The sequence below is a fragment of the Lissotriton helveticus genome, chromosome 1_2 (genome assembly GCF_964261635.1).
Source record: "Lissotriton helveticus chromosome 1_2, aLisHel1.1, whole genome shotgun sequence".
Taxonomy (NCBI): Eukaryota; Metazoa; Chordata; class Amphibia; order Caudata; family Salamandridae; genus Lissotriton; species Lissotriton helveticus.
This window is the reverse complement of record NC_136058.1, coordinates 164,235,459-164,249,169: the sequence shown is the minus strand read 5'-3', so window position 1 is coordinate 164,249,169 and position 13,711 is coordinate 164,235,459. Positions and strand designations below refer to the sequence as shown.

The window sequence follows — 13,711 nt, the reverse complement described above, 5'->3', positions numbered from 1 at the left end:
CTGAAATTACATTAAATACTATTTATCAAGCAATGTTACAGCATCGTGAAGAGACGAAGGCGGAGAACCTGCGAACGCAAGGAGCGGTTCGCAGGCTCCAAAACACGGTCTGATGAGTTGTCAAGACTTGTAATGAAATGGTGTCTAGGGTAGGGGAGGCAGAACGAAGAATCTCTGCAATTGAAGATGAAATGGTACATCATAAAACCCAGATCTCCTCCTTAGTGGCCCTACGTGAAGATATTAACTGGAAACTGATCGATTTAGAGAACAGATCTAGGAGAAACAATTTGCGAGTTTTAGGTATTCCGGAAGGAAGTGGGGGTAGCAATATCCGCCAATTCGTTACGGAACTGTTTACAGAAGCCTTCCCCGAGCTGACCCAGTGGCAGTGGGAAATAGAACTGCAGAGGGCTCACCGATTCCCTTTCCAACAGAAGAACACTAGAGGGACTACAAATGTCAAGCCAAGAGCTATACTAATATGTTTGAATAATTTTCTTTCACGTGAAGCATTATATGATTTAGCCAGGTCTGACCGCAAGCGAAAGGGGATTGAATATTTTGTCCGGCCTGACTATTGTCAGGCTACTGTGCAGCAGAGATGGCAAATTCGTCAGCTCATACCCTTGTTTCAGGCCAAAGGTGCACAGGCATACCTTCTTAATCCCGCCAAACTCAAGATAATACACAAGGAGAAAACGCAGTTTTTTTGATGTCGGAGAGTAGTGCCAAGGAGTTCTTGGCCTCTATCTAGGGAAATGTTAATGCCATCATAGTTATAGATCCTTTTTCTGTGTAGATTTCTTTCGTTGTGTGAGTTTTTCACCTTGTGTCTTTTCTTGCCGTCAAAGGGTTAGGTGCGATCGGCGAGACGCATCCTGCCTCTCCTTCCATCATTAAGATGGACTATTCAGTCCCTTTGCCTTTTTTGGGTGGGAGCTAGGGTGGGTGAGGGTGGGGTGAGGGTGGGGTAAGGGTGGGGATCTGGGTGGGCAGCGAGTGGGGCAAGCAAGAGTAGAGCAGGCTCTTTAAATGTATGCAATAGCTGTAATTTGGTAATTGAATATATTTGCATTGTATTTGTTGAGATTTGTGCTTTGGTTTTAAGAGAAGGTTTCACATATTAAAAACTACTGTCAGGAAATTATCCGGTGCATGATAATGGCTAAACTAAGGGTTTGTTCTTGGAACATTTGTGGGTTGAACGATAAAAAGAAAAGAGGGATAGCGGACCAAATTTTCCAATCTATGAACGTGTAAAGTTGGAGCAACAGGCATTGGCTTAATGATCTAGGCTTGGAAATTGTGCGCTGTACCCGACAAGGCACTACCACAAGAGGTGTGCCAATTTTGAAAAGACGGGGAAGAGGGAGCTGCAAACAGGTAAAAGCTGATTCTTATGGTCGCTGGGTGATAAGTGAAATTCTTATTGAAGGCCTGTCATGGACTATTTGTGCTATCTACGGTCCTAATCTAGACGACCCAGAAATGTTAAATCACCTTAGCACCCGCTCCATTAATACTATGTGGAGATTTTAATATTCATCTCGAGGGGTACTTTGATATAGCTAGTGATCTCTTGTATCCAGGTAAAAAAAAGAAAGTGTACAAAGCTATGAGAGGGTTAGTTAAAGAATTTGGTTTGTCCGATGTAGGTGAGGTCAAAGGTATGGGTGCTCCTGGCTATACTTTTTTTTCAGCTCCCCATCAGAAATTTGTGCGTTTGGATTATTTTTTCATTACCTCCAGATTGCTCAAGAATTCTAGGTTTGACATCTTTCCTAAAATAATTTCGGATCATAATCCTATTATGTTAGAGTTAGAATTAGAACTAAGAGGCAGTCCTTCTAGCCGTCCGTGGACTTTTGAACGCAAACTATTAGCTGATCCACTTTATATTGAACATATGGGGAGGTGGATCACCGAATGTTTTGAGCTTCTGCACATATGGTTTGGGACGCTTTTAAGTCTGGGGTACGCGAGGAGACGCCGTCTTATTCAATTAATAATCAAAGGAAATCCCGTGAGCAATTAGTAGTGTAGTTTAAGAAACTACAGGAACTTGAATCTAGACTTATGACAGCCATTAGGTCTTCTCAAGATACGGAACAAATAATGTTGGATCTGGCCATTCAAAAATCAAGGCTTAATGAGAATTGTGCTAGAAAACTAGTGGCACAGATAGCAGTTCATCGCTCGCAACTTTATGAGGTGGGAGAAAATGCGGGCTGCAAATTAGCCAGAAAGATTCGACAAAAGGAGGCGGTCAACTGCATAGATAGTATTCAGGACGAGGTAGGACAAAGTCATGAAAAATCCGAAGAAATCGTGGAGGTTTTTCGACAATACTACAGTAAATTATATAAGGATGAGGTAATAACCTATTCTTCAGATTGCCTTCTGGACTTTAGTGGTAGTATTGATATATCTAAATTAACGTTACACCAGGTTGCAGATTTAGAGAAAGATATAACATGGGAAGAAACGGAGGCTGCTATTCTTTCTCTTGCATTAGGAAAGGCGGTGGGCCCGGATTGCATCCCGTTAGAATTCTTCAGGATGTTTCGGCATCTTTTGAAGGAAGATTTGATTTTAACTTTTCTAGAAGCACAGAAGGGCATTGCACCTGAATCTTGGCATCACTCAACGATTATGGCCTTTCTGAAAAAAGATAAATCACCTTCCTTGTCCGCCTCTTATAGACCTATATCTTTAATCAATGCTGATAGGAAGATTTATTCAAAGATTTTAGCCTCTTGGATTTCAGGTATAATTCCATCTATCGTCTCTCAATTCCAACATGGATTTATCCCAAATCGCAATACCAATGATCATGTCTGCCGACTTATCGCTCATGTGGACTAGGCTCCGTTACTGAGACGGCAATGGGAATTACCCTGTTGAATGCCGAAAAGGCATTCGACAGGGGAGCCTGGCCGTATCTGTGGGATTTGCTTTATCAGAAGGGTTTTGGCCCACAGATGATTTCTGCTTTAAAGGCTCTTTATGTCTTTCCAACAGCCTCTGTTAAGTTGGCCGGCCAGGAATCCGCTTCCTTTTCTATTTCTCGTGGAACACGGCAAGGTTGTCCGTGTACCCCGTTACTATTTGCCCTATATATTGATGTATTTTTAAATAAGCTAAATTATGCTGAGAATATTAAGCCAGTTCAAGTTTCTCGCATGAACTACAGGGCTTTCGCTTACGCGGATGATATAGTTGTAGTAACCACAGATATTCAGAGGGCAATGCCAACAATAGAGGACTTAGCAACCCAGTTTGGATCCTTTTCAGGGTACAAATTGAACATTTCTAAGACTCAAATATTTTTTGTTGGCCAGGAACCCCCCAGCTCGTATTAGAATTGTGACAGAAGTCACATACTTAGGCATTAAAATTGCATTACCACTTTCTACTATTCCTGATTTAAATATAAACACGGTTCTGAAAAAAGTAAACTCAATGCTGGAGAGAATAGACCATTTCCATTTATCTCTCTATGGTTGTGGCAACGTCTTAAAAATGTCGGTACTACCCAAGTTTTTATATATGTTTCGTGCTATACCGCTTGAGTTCCCTCCCAGCTGCTTTAAGCAGCTATAAAGGATGTCAGCAAGATTTTTATCGGGCTACAAGCGTCAGAGACGGGCATATAAAAACATGATAATGCCTAAAGATCGGGGAGGTTTGGGTATACCGCATTTTCTGTTTTATTATTTGGCGTCCATCCTGCAGTTCATCAATCCATTGGTGATTGGTGATAGGGCATGAATCTTATCGAGCCATTCTCCTTCCATTTATGAATTTGCACTTGGGGAGGAATGTCGAGGCTGCTTACTTAAAGTGATAGAACCCAGTTATTTAAAAAAAGAAAATGTAAGATACTGAAATCAGCCTATGTGGCATGGAGACTAATTAAGCGACAGCTTGGTATTTAAAAAATCACTGCTTATACACCTCTTGCAGCACCAGATATCCTCCCGCCAATTTTTCGTGACTCTGTAATGAATAGATGGCGTATGAATGGAATCCAGTACCTGGGTGATGTTCTGCTTGACGGACGCCTTGTTTCTTTTGCTGAGCTGCAGAATAAATTTAGCCTATTAAAAAGTGATTTTTTTTAAATATTTACAGATTCGCAGTTATATCAATGCTTTAGGTCCCCAGGTGGCATCCCAATTGAGGAGAATTCCCCTCATTGATAGCATGTTTAGGAAGACACCGATAGGACAATACTATAAACTCCTTATTCTTTCATTTTCGGATGATTTAGAGGTATATCAAAGTAAATGGTCAATTAAGTTAGCTAGGAATATAATTAACATGGAAGAATCAATCAGCTTAGCAAATAGAATTTTGATGACAGGAAGGTTGCGTTCACAACATTATATGGCTTTATATGATCTTTATTATACGCCTGGCAAGATATCCAAATGGGGACGACGGTTGGAACCACGTGTAGCAGTTCAAATCAGAGGCCACCGAAGTCATCTGCGGAGTCCCACAAGGATCATCACTCAGTCCCACCCTCTTCAACGTTTACATGAGTCCCCTCGCATCCATCGCGCGACAACACAACCTCAACATCATCTCCTACGCTGACGACACCCAGTTGATCCTTTCCCTCACCACAGACCCTAACACCGCCAAAACCAATCTTCAGGAAGGCATGAAAGAAGTAGCCGAATGGATGAAAAACAGCCGCCTAAAACTTAACTCAGACAAAACGGAAGTTCTCATCCTTGGATCTTCACCCTCTGCCTGGGACGACTCTTGGTGGCCATCGGCTCTGGGCACAGCACCCATACCCACAGACCACGCACGCAACCTGGGCTTCATCCTAGACTCCTCCCTCTCGATGACCAGACAAGTTAACGCCGTCTCATCCTCTTGCTTCAACGTACTCCGTATGCTCAAAAAAATCTTCCGTTGGATCCCCACCGAAACAAGAAAGACGGTCACCCACGCACTGGTCACTAGCCGACTGGACTATGGAAACACCCTCTACGCCGGAACCACAGCCAAATTACAGAAAAAACTCCAACGCATCCAAAATGCATCGGCCAGACTCATATTGGACATCCCTCGCCAAGCTCACATTACCGGCCACCTTAGAGACCTCCACTGGCTACCCGTCAACAAGAGAGTAACGTTCCGTCTCCTCACCCACGCTCACAAGGCCCTCTACAAACTAGGACCCGAATGCCTCAACACACGACTGTCCTTCTACACACCCACCCGCCAACTAAGATCCTCCAGCCAAGCGCTTGCCGCAGTTCCGCGCATCCACAGATCCACCATGGGAGGAAGATCCTTCTCCTACCTGGCAGCCAAGACCTGGAACTCTCTCCCCACTCACCTCCGCCTCACACAGAACCACATTTCCTTCAGAAAGGAACTTAAAACCTGGCTATTCGATAAATAATGCACCCCCTCCCACAAGGGCCTTGAGACCCTATGGGTGAGTAGTGCGCTATACAAATTTCTGAACTTGAACTTGAACCTGCAGCTGATACATTGCATATGTTTTTTTTTCTGTGTCCGAAATTGATTTATTTTCTTGTATTGAACAATTTTTGGGTGTATTATTGGGGACTTCGGTCATTATAACGGGGAAATTGGTATTGATAGGTGTAACTTCAGATACACTTTCCGAATCTAGGAAAAGTTTTTTGTTCATTTGTATGGCGTTAGTGCGCGCTTGCATCACGTATAATTGGATTAGTCCTGTTCCCCCTTCTTTTGAGACATGGCGCGCTCGCCTTTTAGCTATGTATAATTTGGAAGTGGCTATATATAGGACTAAGGGCCGAAAAAAAAGGTCTACTGGAATGAAGATCTGGGCTCTGGTTACGGACTGGATATAAGGGGAAAATGTTTGATCATTCCTTTTTAGGGCTCGGCCTACACTCCACGAAGTGGGTGTGGCTTCAGAGTCCTCTTGAGGCGAGTGCGGCGAGGTGCCCTGGACATTCCAGAGAAGCGCGTGAATTTTCCTCGGAATGTATGGCAGCTGCTTGGCAATTGGCCGGCGCATGGCTGTGTTTTTACAAGCCAGCACGCAATAGGCCATAGGATTTTGAGCTGCTCCTCTTCCTGCATTTTCCGTGCGGAGACGAGCCTGAGAAGTGTATATTTCATCAATTACCAGCGGTCATGGGCCGAGGTAATTGAAGCCAGATGTTTGGCGGCCATTCACATCTATGCATTTACTATTTTTTTTTCACATGTGTGTGCGCGCATGCTGGCTCCCTGCTAAAGCTTGTGGGTCCGTGTTAATGGAAGCCAGATGCCGGGCGCGTGTGCCCCGATGTTTGCTGTGTCCTCCTCTTAAAATATGAAGATATTAAAATCATCACTCTTTCCGGCGCAACTTTCACCTCTTTCCACTGAATACATGCAGACACTGTCTGCGCTTTTCACATTCTGAAATACATATCGTGGGAGTCTTACTTCTGAACATTTATTCAAGGCCAAATTACCAATGCGTGTATCACGCATTTTTTAGGACTCTATTTTGGGGGGGGGGGATGGGTGGAAGCATATCTAGGCCCCTTTGGCAGACCTTACCACTCTGAGCCCCGCCCTGTGCGCATTCCGTGTGGATGTGTGTGCGCAAGTTGACCGGGTGTGTCTTCTCCATTTCATTGTCAGGCTGTACTTTCGATCGAGACATCAATGAATTCTCCCCGCCTCGTTGCTGTATTTCAATACCTAAAATATTGCACAGATAAGGGGCCTGTGTAATAATCTCCGCTTTTCAGCGCCCCTATTATGATCGATCTCTGTGGACCAACTCTGGGCGCTGCGTTTTGGTTAGGACAGGTCACAAAGAACATATGACGCGACTGTGGAATGCATAGAAGTGTGAAAGAGACACTGTACTGGCATAGCTTGAAGGTAACCACCAAAAGCCCTCGCCTCCTATGCAAACAAATAAATAAATAAATAAATAGGAGGAACACAGACAGAGAGTATGCAGGTGAGCAGACTGAGTATGCAGGGTGAGCAGACTGTGAGTATGCAGAGTGTGAGTATGCAGGGTGAGCAGAGTGTGAGTATGCAGGGTGAGCAGAGTGTGAGTATGCAGGGTGAGCAGAGTGTGAGTATGCAGGGTGATCAGTATGAGTATGCAGGGTGATCAGTATGAGTATGCAGGGTGATCAGTATGAGCATGCAGGGTGATCAGTATGAGTATGCAGGGTGAGCAGACTGAGTATGCAGGGTGAGCAGACTGAGTATGCAGGTTGATCCGTATGAGTATGCAGGTGATTAGTATGAGTGTGAGTGTGCAGGGTGATCAGTAGGAGTATGCAGGGTGAGCAGACTGTGTATGCAGGTTGATCCGTATGAGTATGCAGGTGATTAGTATGAGTGTGAGTGTGCAGGGTGATCAGTAGGAGTATGCAGGGTGAGCAGACTGTGTATGCAGGGTGATCAGTATGAGTATGCAGGGTGATCAGTATGAGTATGCAGGGTGATCAGTATGAGTATGCAGGGTGATCAGTATGAGTATGCAGGGTGAGCAGACTGAGTATGCAGGGTGATCAGTAGGAGTATGCAGGGTGAGCAGAGTGTGAGTATACAGGGTGAGCAGAGTGTGAGTATGCAGGGTGAGCAGAGTGTGAGTATGCAAGGTGAGCAGAGTGTGAGTATGCAAGGTGAGCAGACTGAGTATGCAGGGTGAGCATACTGAGTATGCAGGGTGATCAGACTGAGTATGCAGGGTGATCAGACTGAGTATGCAGGGTGAGCAGACTGAGTATGCAGGGTGATCAGTATGAGTATGCAGGGTGATCAGTATGAGTATGCAGGGCGATCAGTATGAGTATGCAGGGTGATCAGTGTGAGTATGCAGGGTGATCAGTGTGAGTATGCAGGGTGATCAGAGTGTGAGTATGCAGGTTGAGCAGAGTGTGAGTATGCAGGGTGAGCAGAGTGTGAGTATGCAGGGTGAGCAGAGTGTGAGTATGCAGGGTGAGCAGACTGAGTATGCAGGGTGAGCAGACTGAGTATGCAGGGTGAGCAGACTGAGTATGCAGGGTGAGCAGACTGAGTATGCAGGGTGATCAGTAGGAGTAGGCAGGGTGAGCAGAGTGTGAGTATGCAGGGTGATCAGAGTGTGAGTATGCAGAGTGTGAGTATGCAGGGTTATCAGTAGGAGTATGCAGGGTGAGCAGACTGAGTATGCAGGGTGAGCAGACTGAGTATGCAGGGTGATCAGTATGAGTATGCCCACAGAGAACAGGCACTGCACCAGTGCAATGGGAGTGACACCCATATAAAACAGGCACTGCACCAATGCTATGATAGTGACACCCATAGGGAACAGGCACTGCACCAATGCTATGATAGTGACACCCATAGGGAACAGGCACTGCAACAGTGCTATATGAATGACACCCATAGAGAACAGGCACTGCACCAATGCTGTGAGAGTGACACCCACAGAGAACAGTGCAAGGGAATGACACCCATAGAGAACATGCACTGCACCAATGCTATGATAGTGACACACATAGGGAACAGGCACTGCACCAATGCTATAGGAATGACACCCATAGAGAACAGGCACTGCACCAATGCTGTGAGAGTGACACCCATAGGGAACAGGCACTGCACCAGTGCAATGGGAATGACACCCATAGAGAACAGGCACTGCACCAATGCTATGATAGTGACACCCATAGGGAACAGTCACTACACCAATGCTATAGGAATGACACCCATAGAGAACAGGCACTGCACCAATGCTATGATAGTGACACCCATAGGGAACAGGCACTGCACCAGTGCAATGGGAAAGAACAGGCAGTGCACCAAGGCTATGGGAGTGCCACCCACAGAGAACAGGCACTGCACCAGTGCAATGGGAATGACACCCATAGAGAACAGGCACTGCACCAATGCTATGATAGTGACACCCATAGGGGACAGGCACTGCACCAGTGCTATAGGAATGACACCCATAGAGAACAGGCACTGCACCAATGCTGTGAGAGTGACACCCACAGAGAACAGGCAGTGCACCAATGCTATGGGAGTGACACCCACAGAGAACAGGCACTGCACTAGGTGGCTCTATGTGAGGGTGGCTCTGTGTGTGTGGGTGGCTCTATGTGAATGACTGTGTGGGTGGCTTTGTATGTGTGTGTGGCTGGCTTTGTGTGTGTGGCTCTGTGTTGGTGTAAATGCAATAGGTCATGCATTTGCGAGCGATTGGCATTGTAAATGACAAAATGCCAATTATTTATGTTTTAAAAACCAAAACATAAATAAAAATAATGTCATGAGCAATGCCAATAGTTCTAACTTTAACAATGCCGAGACCATTGCATTGTAAATGCTTGTTTTCTTTTGTCGTATCTATATGTATTTTCTTGTTTCTGCATTTTATTATGTTATCTTCTCATGTAGTAGCTGCTGTTTTCTGCTCTGCTCTCCTTGCATAAAATGGGATAAAAACCTAATAAAAATATATATATAAAAAAAGAAACTGTCAGAGTGCATGTGTATTTAGTCTCCCACATTGTTCACTGGTTCTTTCCTTTACATTCACTTTAGGTACAAAGCTAGAACATTTTGCTAAAATTGCATGGAAGAATCACAAGCATTCCACTAACAATCCGTGAGTACCAGCTTTGTTTAATATGATCATTTTTATCGACTAATTGTCTTTAGAGTTTGCATGCAAACCTCAATATTTCTTGAGATGCCTGCGTTTTGGGGGCTGTTAAATCTGGCTTTCTAACAAGGAAAATCCTCAGCTTTTTGTTATTTTCATTTGAATGTAACAAGTTACAACAATGTTAAATAATGTAAATTATAGCTATCTTCGCTATAGTAAGCTCACAACGTGCAGCACCTGTCCCTATTACTCACTTTGCTTTTTCACAAATCACCCCTTAGATCTATAAAATATACAAAGTACATGAAGTCCTCCAGATAATTGCTGGCCCTGCATCCTCTTATCCTATGGCGCATGGGAGCATGGATGCGTATCTGATAGGGAACAAGAGGGAGCTGCAGCTATACGTATTATCACATCATTCACTGCCACTCAACAAGCTACCTCTAAACTTAGTACCTAACCCAGCATTGAATCATATGGACACAGAAATTTGCACACATCAGGTACTATACTAATGCTCCAGGCCGTCTCTGCCCAAACCCTCGACATTTTGAACTGCTTCCATGCTGGTGAATAAGAGCACTTCCACATCCTGGTGGGCCCTCAGTAACTGTTTCCTGGATGTGCAACACCAGCCGTCTTTGCTTTTAAATGATTCCAAATTCATTGTTCGAAATCTCACAATTGTGTTACTTTGCATGACGGGACTTACTTTGTGGCCTCCACTCTCGGGCATTGTTTTTGCATTCATGGCCACTCGATAAGGACATTATGATTGTGCCTACATCCTGTGGAGGCCACTGCCCTTTTTAGTGGCAGCCGAAAGATTCTGTTCCCACTCCTGCTGCTTGAAAGCTCAGCTACAACCTCTTTATTTTCAAATGATTCAATGTTGAACATCAGGTTGTCCACTCCTACCTTTTTCTGGAAGCCAAAGGCTTTTATATTGGGCACTTGAACAAAGATTTTCAGAAACTCTAGGAATGTGTGGCGATACCTATAGCACCTAATAAAATCTGGTTTATCAGGCGTGGTAATTATCACCTATTAGACATTTGGCGATTCAAAATGAACATAAGATTGTGGTGGTCTGGACTTCCATACCTGGTATTTAATGAGGCAGTAAACTCCTAATTCATAATTCATAATTTCGAACCCTGAGCTAACAACCTAGCGCTGTGGCTGAAATTATTCAGCCCTCTCTTCATCAAGGACATTGTGGCTCTGCTCAACTCACTGCCTTTCAGAGAGACTCTGTCATTTACATTTTCGCAAGGAACAACTCAGTTATCATCTCTTTTGCAGTTACTGCACTCGTATTCGTTGTGACTTTGAAGAGTTCTTGAAATGTTTCCATTATTTTCTCCTTATCACTTCGGTTTAAGAGCACCTGCCATGTTTTTCCAACAGGTCTTTTCATTGGCTGTGGATCTCATGGTGTTTGACATTCCGCTGTCTCCGTCACACTTTAGAATCAAAATGACTGAAAATGTCGTAGGCTGCGCAATCAGCAGGGAAGGGTGCTGCCATGATCCATAATGCTGTCTCTTTTGTTCAAATGAGCTTCTGTTACAATTCTGGTATTCATTAAAAGCAAAGAAGGCTGCCTTTTACCTCTGGCGCGCCTATTGCACCCTAGCAGCTGGAAGATCTTTAGGTTATCTCCATCATCAATTTAACAAGCCTGGATAAACTCCCTCCTTGATCAGTCATGGCTTCCCTCTTCTCTTACTAGTCTGTTTCTTGTTAAAGCTAGGGCCTAGGTTGTACGCCACTCTGAATTGAAGAGGAGCCTCTCAGCAGAGCCCTATGATTCTATGGCCATATTGTCCATCATCTGGCTCGGATTATTCCCTGCACCCACATTTTCCTGTTGCCTCATCCTGGGTTAATCTACACAGATCTCTGTTTTCTTAGTATTACCAAGTCTGTCTCATTTACTCTCTGTAGTTTGTAAGAGTTGTTTCTATTTTCATGTCATGATTGATTGATAGTGGCTCTAGACAAAACACCGTGAAATGAGGAATTCTCAATGGTAGTATGGTGCTTTCACATGTTTGAGCAAGTTCCAGCCCAGTGGACTTCATATGTAATGCATATTCTTTATTTTTAAGCCCTCTGTGTTTCCAGTATATTTTTTTATACGCAGTCTCCGCAAATGTAAGCTCGAGACGTGAAGAGAAGCCGTGCACCATCTAAAAGGCAGGGATAATTCCTTTTGTTGACCATTACACCACATAAGCAAGGAAGGAAGTGGAGGAGCAATCAGTTTTGACACTCTGAGCAGAAACTACACAATGTTTAAAAGTTCCAGATTTCACCTGCTCTTGCTAGGCCTAAAAAGGCCGCAATTTTGAGTAGGTGTGTGCACCTCAAGCCTCTTTCTATTTTCCAGAAGTGTACAAGCACCAGTCGGGCTAGCCCTAGTTGGTTCATTGCTCACACCCTAGGCGAGACTGGCACCCTGCATTTGCTAGGGTGAGAGACAAAGTGCTTAGTAGGGTGCTGGACTGGCAGCACAACACTGATCGTCTCACCCGCTGTTAACCTTCTGTCCTAACCTCTCCATGGAAGCATGATAGGTTTCTGGGACCTCAGGCATCCTTGCTTTTTCTAGTTTCTGTTTCTTCAGTGGTAGTCTTTGCTTGATGTAACACAATTCCGCGTAGCAGCTATATAAGGGGAAATTGCTTCAGCAAACAATACAAGGAGCGCCATGCTCTACAACAACTTTAAGACACACTGCATTAAACTATGAGGCTGGCATCTGTGTTGGCACCCGCAGAAGGGGAAAACAATATTTATAAAAGTGGAAGAGTGACAAAGCAGTCGTGCAACTTGTCGGTAAGAAACATTCAGGCATATACAGCTGAAACTACTTACCCACTACATGCAGGGAATTCCAATCGCTTGGTGAGGGTATGTGGTGGGAACAGTACTTACCAAAGCATCCCATATAAAGACTAAAGATGTGTTGATGGTTTCAGAAACGAGGAAGTACAGTGTGATATGTTCTTTACCTTCTAGACAGTAGTAGAGTTATGGAAGGTGTATCTCCACCTGCACCTTTTTGGTAGTCCCAGGCACTCCACCTCTAAACTGGCAGCAGTGGAAATAAGCCATTTAAGCTTATCTTGATGCTGTAGATGGAGATGATTTTACTGCCAAGAAGGAAAAAAAACATTGTTAATGTATAACTTAGGCCATGAATACAGGATCATTTTGAAACATTTAACAGTTCAGGAGGTGCAAATGTTCACTGGTGAAAATGTGACACACTTGATATGATTGACTAATATGTTACTACACTGAAAACTTTTGAGAAGAGGTTTAATCAGTGGAGAGATTTGGTGCTAGAAAGGAACTCATTCTTGTAGAGCGTGCAGCAGCCAGGTGAACCTGTAAATAATGCTGAGGTATCCTTGCAGTACTGGCAGCTGTATGCAATTACCAAGACTTGAAAGATAACATAAGGCACCAGCTAATAGAGAAAACAAATAATAAAACGACCCATGGGAAGTTACTGCCTACAAAGGACCCTAACTTAGAAGCAACTTTAAATACAGAGAGCAATATTAACCATTCGGAAATGCATATAAAGGAGATGCCCATTTCTGGGTGAGGGTGAAGATGCAAAGGAATTAAGGCCATTCATAACGTAAACAATAGAGAGCTGGCCAAAATTAACTTAAGTTTAAAAGACAGAATCAACTGGAGTGATTAGGAAGGAAGATGGTTAAGGGAAATATTAAGAGACTTCGTTTTCAGCTGGAAGCAGCGTCCTTCATGGGCACAGATCTGCTTAAAGTGTAGCAAAAGGGACATTTTGCCCAAGCTTGTAAGTTATTGAGCGAAGTGAAAGGGAATAGGGGTAGCATATCTAGAATAAGGGGAAGATGATGTGGAGGTGGCAAAGAAGCGTGTATTATTGGTAAAAGAGCAGCAGGAAGAAAATATAGACTTTGAGGGAGGCGAAGTTGCAGTAATGGTAGGTAGGAGTCACTATTGTTAAATATCCATTAAATGGTCCTGATTTTGCTTTAGTTACGGTTGACTACATGTCCTAGTGTCTGAGGT

The 13,711-nt window shown here is 44.0% G+C and overlaps 1 protein-coding gene across 1 annotated transcript in view; it reads left to right on the top strand.

Moving 5' to 3' along the window:
* SCP2 (sterol carrier protein 2) overlaps positions 1-13,711 on the top strand; it is a 336,550-nt gene that overhangs the window by 149,543 nt on the left and 173,296 nt on the right. Inside the window, exon 7 of the mRNA XM_078670520.1 lies at positions 9,568-9,631. Coding sequence (XP_078526646.1) covers positions 9,568-9,631 — 64 coding nt within the window. The remainder of the gene's footprint in view (positions 1-9,567; positions 9,632-13,711) is intronic.